Below are 7,670 nucleotides of genomic sequence, written 5' to 3'. Positions count from 1 at the left end.
TATTACGTAATGTTTTATTATACTTTCTACTCGATTATAATTACCAACCTGTGACCAATTATTGCACGTACTCAAGAAAAACATTTGATATTTAAGAAATAGCACAATTTTTAAGAAAAATGAACTATACCCATTATATATAAAACTTACAAATATTACTTCATCAAATTTAAAATTACAAATAATTGTGTCTCGAAAATAACAACGGAACATTGTGAAGTAATAATAGTGCTTTGATTCTATCGTTAAAACGGAGTATAAAGATACCGAAAGAGTCTAATTAATAGACGTGTGTCTCAACTTAAAGTGTTAGAATGCTCCATTAGGTTCCTTGTGCAAACTTCTCGCGTAGGTTATAGATTTTCAGCTGTAACATCTAAAGTAGATTTGAGTTGAAAATGATTCAGTTTCAGAGATTTCTAAACTAGATTGTTGAAGTAGAAGACAAACATGGTAACCCTCGCATGCTTGCAAAGTTGCAACGAGTTTTCGTGGGTGCGTGGCCTACCATTTAGGCATTTATAGTCACAGTTGAAAGATGCATAATTGGAAAGATTGGTTAGTCTTTTGTTAATTTGCATCAAGAAATTGACGTCAAATACTAAACTCTATGAGTTATAGATTTGTCATTTACAGCATACAAATGTAAAAATGTTACAATAAATTACTTATGTTGTTATAATTATAATTAATAATATTGTCTTATACTTTCCCCATTTCTTTTTGTTGCTATTAGCTAGTCTATTACAAGTAATATATTTTTTAAAATACTCCTAAATAAATATATGTGTCTATGTGAAATCTCACTTAAACAATATTTTACCAAATTCAAATTAACTGCATAAAACTTTGTCCGGATCAAAATGGTTCCATTTGATAAAAAGAGGTAATACTCCAACGGAACTTAATTTATCCAATTAATTACTACATTTTTTTTTTAACTACAAAGAGGGAGTATTGTGTTTTATTGCTCTAGCTTCTTCTTCTGTGCTCGTACTTTAATATATTAAATATTGTTTCATATATGCTTGTAACTTATGCTTCGTAATTCTTAATCAACTTAATAGAACTAATTGGTTAGAAAAATATCTGGTTTCAAAAAATCTTGGAATCGATTTTCATCACCTATCCTTTTGACTTTTTAACCCCAAAAAAAAAAAAAAAGAATTAGTCCGTACTAAATTTTCTTAAAATGTAAAGTAAATGAAAAAAAAGGTTAGTAAACAAAATTGGTAATTTATAAGTTGATAGCTTTTTAAAGACTTTTACTAGAAATGAAATAGCTTAAGTGTTAAGTTTTTTTTTTTTTTTTTTTTTTTTTTTTTTTTTTTTTTTTTGACAATAGCAAGTGTTAAGTATTCATGTTTACAAACCGCATTATTGGAGTGTATCCTAAAATTCCTCGTGAAGAGACACACATGTGTTGTCTATTATTTAATGTGGCCTAATTTTCTAAATTGACACTAATCATCAATTAACATCCAAAACATCGTTTTAATATGCTAATAAAAATGCTTAGGTCGGCAATATTTCAAAGCTTTGTCGTATTTGAGGAAGTTAATTAGCAAGTAACCAATTACAAACTCTTAGAATCTTTTTACAATATGCTATATGACCAGTGGTGGACCTGTGGCTCGTTGCCATTGGTTGTAGTATAATGTTATTTTATTTATTATAATAATATTTTAATTATAAAATATTTTGTCATTTTCCTAAAATTGACACTCTCGTTGTATTGTATGGTGGGGGGCCTAGAGGCACACATACTTTACAAAGAAATCTATTCGCAATTTCGCATTTACAAGTTCGATAATTACATGTTTACAACTTTACATCCATAAATTTATCCATAATTTCCTCACCATTCCTCACCATGTAATACTCCCTCTGTTTTTAAATACTTGTTCCACTTTTATTTTTCGGCCGTTTAACTACTTGTTCAATTTCCTTATTTAGAAAACTTTTATAATATTTAATTAATTTCTCTCACCAAGTAGACCCAACAATATTAATTTCATATTCTCTTTCCTTTAATTCTCTCCACTACTTTTGGTTTTTTACAATTTTTAATTCTTCCACCAACCCCACAACCTCCATATTTTATTACTTTCTCCAATTTCTCCTAAAACTCCGCGCATGGAGAAATTGAGCAAGTATTTAAAAACGAAGGGAAAATCTTAATTTCAATAAATATATACAAAGTAACCTATATTTAGTATACTAGCCTGTATCTAAAATTCTAAAGAAATGAACTCCTCCATGTTTAAAAATGGAAGAATAAATATTAGGAAAAGTATTGTGTAGAACAGACTCACGTGAGTCCAATCATACAAAAAAAAATTAATTGTTAAAAATTAGATAATATGATCAGAAATTAGATAATAAGTGTCAGAAATTAGATAATATTGGTTAGGTATTAGATAATAAGTATCAGAAATTAGATAATATTGATTAGAAATTAGATAAAAAGTATCAGAAATTAGATAATAAGTGTCAAAAATTAGATAATATTGGTTAGGTATTAGATAATAAGTATCATAAATTAGATAATATTGATCAGATATTACATAATATTTGCCAGGCATGGTGACTTCCTTATTTACACACTCGATTGCTTTCCTTTGAGTCACAACTCACAACAAGAATTCCTTCTTCCTCCCAAAACATGTAGTCCAAAGATGTTTTTTGATACTCCGTAATTAATATAAGCCTACTAGCACACACTCAATTAGATTACTGTATTGCAAGTGTAAGATGGTTCTGATTTTTCGATAATATATATCTAATCTGTTTAATTGTTTTGTTCTTTGATGGATGTGGAAACTGAAACATCTGCATTTAATTAGCTGGTGAGTACTTGGCGTTATGTTAGCACTTAGTAGGATATGATTTCACAATAATCAATCAATTGGTTGCGAAGAGGCTGGTATCAACGGTGGCAGAGGTCGTCGAGGTTTGCGTTCAACAGAGTCCGTCTTTGAAGAAGAAGAAGGAAGCTTCTACGATGAGGTAAGGATCCGAAAGAGGAGGAGAGAGAAAATGTGAAAAAATGGTGATGAATGAAGGATTGTAAAAAGGAAGGAGAGAGGAAATGGAGGTGGTGTGTTTGAAAGTTATAAAGTGGATTCACGTGAGTCCGTTTTACGCAAAACCTTCTCATATTATTAACTACTAGGTCATGTTAGCTCACTTTATTTTTACTTTATTTCAAGATAAATAAATTGAAACGAGTTTATACAAGGATTTTATATTTCAAATAAAATAAGATCAGGAAAGTTTTCAATGAATAGAATACACAAAGTATATATTGGTATTATTAGTATTCGGCAAATTAAAAATAGTAGTTGAAACATTAAACTACAATAATAAAAGACATATACTATTATAATAATTATACGATTGACAAACGTAAATATATATATATATATATATATATATATATATATATATATATTTGAAATCTTACACTCTATGTTTTGAAAACACTACCTAAATCATTACCTTCGCAAATGCTCTTGTTTTGGTTAAGTGAAAACACTCATTGGAACACTATATCAAACTGGGCCTTAGTAAGGATGGCAATATAAAATAAATATTTTCATGTACCTATATATGTAAAATGGTTTTTTTTTTTTTTAAATGTGAAATGTTTAGATACATCTTTCAAGAACAAATTTTTATACACTTAAAATACATTACATAAATCTGATACGTAAACGTGTCGGACAAAACAATTATAACTGAGTATGTACTTGAGTTGAATATTATTTATTTTGGAGGGGGTTTTGAGAATAATTATACACATACGTCAATCAATTAATGTGTTCTTGAATTTTTTACCCCCCTCAAATTTAGATGTATTTTTGCTCTCGATTGAGTAGGTTAAACTCTTCAGTAAGAGCCTATATAATACTCCATTCAATTCTTAATAGATTCAATAAATCAAAATTCACATGTCAATGAATTGGCTTAAAAATTGGGGTAGAATACACATTTTTGACTTTTTGAGATAATTTTTCAACAGCTTTTCATGAAATCAAGCTATTGTTTAAGAGTGATTTAAAGATTAAAACTAACAATGTTGACTTAGAAATTAAATAAAATCTGTTTCTTTATAAGATAGAGGTTTCAAGAGTAATTACACTTTAAACAAAAAGCTTCATATAAAATTGATGACCAGAACAGATCGAGGACATCCATTGGTTTAAGGTCCTATCTCAAACAAATCATCCTTGTCTTCACACAAAGTCACAACTCACAAACCACATTCAATCTCACCAATCAAATATAAGAACACATAAAATCAGTGTCAATCACTATATACACTAATTCTATATACATGATCAACTTATACATAATGAATTAATGACCCTACTTTATCAAATAGATGTTAAACTTGACTAATAGCAACCTTACACGTGTATTATACATAGTTAAGTTCACACTAATAATTTCTATTGTTTACAAAGAAAAAGCTAAAGAAGAGAAAACAGATTAAAAAGGGTCGAGAAACCAAATTTAGTACAATAGAAGCAATTGACAAAAGTCCTAAAAGCTCCCATCTAAAAGTGAAAATGGATATGATGGATTTTCCTCCTTCAAGGGCATATAATTAGGATTATGGCCTAAATATATACTATTGTCCAAATCCCTTTGAAAATGGTCATAATTTGGAACCAAATCCGAAGGTAATGGTTCAGAACTAACGCTAACATAATTATACTGTCCTTTACTATATTGTAACCTATTTGAATACATAGGACTATTACATGTATTGGGTGATGAGGGAGAGTGTGGGAACTTATCCACCTCGAAATTAATATGAGATGACGAAATTGCCCCTCCATTCGTACCCTCATCCTCCTCACTATACGAGTGGGCCATGCCGGAGGATGAAGTAGAGGATGACATCATCAATAGCCGCCTCCGTTTCTCGGGGCTGGCAGCACCGTCGTCGCCACCACCACTACATAGATGCTTAGCTCGATCTCGCTCCATCATGACACGTGGCAAAATCTCGGGATCCTCAACAACTTTGCATAGGAAGGCCATCATTTGTTGAGGACGTCTCTCGGTCGCTTCTAACCGTCGATTCATCCCCTTAAGCTCATCATCTAACGTCTTTTGCTCCTCCCTAAGCCGTTCGATTTCGACTAACAACTCGTGATCATCAGCATCTTGAAGGTGGGGATGGGGCCGGTTGGTATGCTTCTTGCGTGCTATATTCCTTAGCAGCTGCTTTTGCCCTCGCAAGAACCACTCGTTCGCAAATTCCCACCTGTCTGGATCCACCTTTCTAAATCCCTGAAACCCACATCACAACACAATTATTCAATAATCTTTCACAATCTCGTCTCATTTTACTTGTTCCATAAATTTACCGTACTTATATATCAATTTTTCATGCTTCTTATGCTAACATTTCTTACTCGTAGTGATTTGTTACAATTAGAAGGGTACAAAAATACAAAATATGAACAAAACATACAATCTCAACCTTTAAAAATAAAAAAAGGGATACTACTCCACTAGTTATTTTTATTATTTTTACAAGTGATTTTATTTTCTTGAAAGGTTATAAAAGGGTCTATTCTGATTGATTGGACTGAAATGAACTGAACTTATTGGAATTGAATTAAACTGAACTGAAAATTTTATAAGAGACAGAAATTAAAAACTAAATTGAACTGAACTGAACTGAATTGAAGGCTAAGAGAACAGGCCCTTATAGCATTGTACAACCATTTGTGGGATCTTCACCTCTCACCAACTGTTCTTGCTAAAGTAAATATTACATCAAAAGTGAAAATGATTTTTAAATAATGAAAACGTTCTATATACAAAAGTCAGATATCGATACAAATCATATATACAATGACAAACTATTGATAAATATCTTATTTGTCTAGTGTAAATTCAAAAGAAAAACATAACTCATACTCCGTATTAATATAATTGTACTCCGTAATTTTAATATGAAGGTATTTTGTATTTATATACCTCGAATTTATTTTTAACATCGATAATATAAACAACATATCTATATATATAAATACATAGGGACCCTATAGGCCTATACAAGTTGGTAATGGTCCTATTTGACCTCTTGCTTCGACATGGATTAAACCTTAGTGCCCATCCCTCTTTTCACATGAATTTCATTCAAAAAACTAGTATACTCAAAAGAAGCAAAAGCCCTCGAACCTAAACCTTAGTTTTCTATATATTGAAATTTACATATACTCTCTCCGTCCAAAATATATACATAACCAATCATAGAATCAAACTATCGATGTAAACTAATTTCAGACAGATAGAGTAAACCCTACACGCTAATTATAATACGTGGAGTGTACGCTTTATTAACCAAAACAAATGGAGTAAATATTCCTATCTACCTTGTGAAAATTAACATTAATTAAGTTGGTAGGTAACCCTTTTAAACAAAGAACTCAAATATTTATTTAATTCCCCTAGAAATAATTTGAAAAAAAATACATGAAATTTTGTTATATTAGAATTGAATCCATATTTTTTACTTTACACTCTATTTCCAAATAATAATAAAAATAAAAAAATAAAAAAAAATAAAAAAGATTGGAAAACTTACATAGGTATTAAGTTGTCGAACAAAGCTAGAGAAATTGTTATGCTTGAAAAAAGAGGGAAGAATTCGTTGCGAAAATTCTAAAGGTTCAACAACAATAAAACTATTATTAGCTCTTCCCCAACTGATTAGATGATCCGTTAATGGATCGCTGACCATCTGATACGTTTTCATCACGAAAGGCGCTATCATATTCCCATTTTGCTCCATATTTACCATGTACCCTTTCACATACGATCACTCCTCTGTTTTTTTTTTTTTAATCTGTTTTTGAATAATATAAATTGGGAGTTTTTTTTTTTTTTTTTTTTTGTGTGTGTGTGGGGGGGGGGGGGGGGGGGGGGGGGGAGGAAGAAATAAGTAAGGGGGTATGGAAGTAAAGGAGACAAATGTGAGGTGCTTAGCTTAGAGGTAGTGGTGGGTATCTATCTGTTATATATAGAATAAAGAGGACAACAATATAACTTACATCATAGTAGTATGATTTATGTATTTATTTAATTATTTTAATAATAAGTACTCTATTCGTTATTTAATTATTGCAATAATTAAGTTATTAACATTTGTTCTCTTCATCTGAAATAAGGTGTTTTTGTTTAATATTAATATTAATCAAAATGCGATTTAATGTAATGATAATTTGAATAAAATAAATATAAAAGTCTTAATTAGAATATTTTTATCTAATCTGATAAGATCAGCTCTGGTTCAATCATAATAAGAACAAGTAATTAACTAAGTAAAACAATGCAAATTCGACCTCACAGTACTCTGTATTTATTGCAATAATTAAAGAACGGTCGAAAATTACTCTCTCCAATTGTAATAATTGAACACTTTAACTTTTGCACTATTTATACATTTATTTTGACTATATTTCTGGATTAGTCATTACGTATATTTTTATTAGATCGAGCTTTTATACTTCTTAATAATAAATAATTATAATTGTTAATGATCAAAACTGTACATTGACATATGTGTCGGTTAATGTACTGCGATTATTATAAAACGGGAGAAGTATAATATAATGTACTCCATATAATTATATTAGTTAATTGAT

The 7,670-nt window shown here is 30.0% G+C and overlaps 1 protein-coding gene across 1 annotated transcript; it reads right to left on the bottom strand.

Annotated features, from left to right (window-relative positions):
• Positions 1-4,401: 4,401 nt before the first annotated feature.
• Positions 4,402-6,913, bottom strand: LOC145578585 (heat stress transcription factor C-1-like). The gene is made up of 2 exons (XM_081635886.1): positions 6,611-6,913; positions 4,402-5,304 (listed from the first exon to the last, which is right to left on the bottom strand). Exons 1-2 carry the CDS (start codon positions 6,824-6,826, stop codon positions 4,549-4,551), a joined length of 972 nt encoding a protein of 323 aa, XP_081492012.1. The 5' UTR covers positions 6,827-6,913; the 3' UTR covers positions 4,402-4,548.
• Between the last annotated feature and the right edge of the window lie 757 nt (positions 6,914-7,670).

This window comes from Chenopodium album, chromosome 14 (assembly GCF_948465745.1).
Source record: "Chenopodium album chromosome 14, dcCheAlbu1.1, whole genome shotgun sequence".
Lineage (NCBI taxonomy): Eukaryota > Viridiplantae > Streptophyta > Magnoliopsida > Caryophyllales > Amaranthaceae > Chenopodium > Chenopodium album.
The sequence above is the reverse complement of the archived record's forward strand: the minus strand, read 5'-3'. Positions and strand labels throughout refer to the sequence as shown.

Bases quoted from the DNA above. Each gene is read 5' to 3' on its own strand.
- LOC145578585 (XM_081635886.1), bottom strand. From the start codon at position 6,826: ATGGTAAATATGGAGCAAAATGGGAATATGATAGCGCCTTTCGTGATG. The intron at 5,305-6,610 runs GTAAGTTTTCCA...TGTGGGTTTCAG, and splicing joins TTCGACAACTTAATACCTAT to GGATTTAGAAAGGTGGATCC.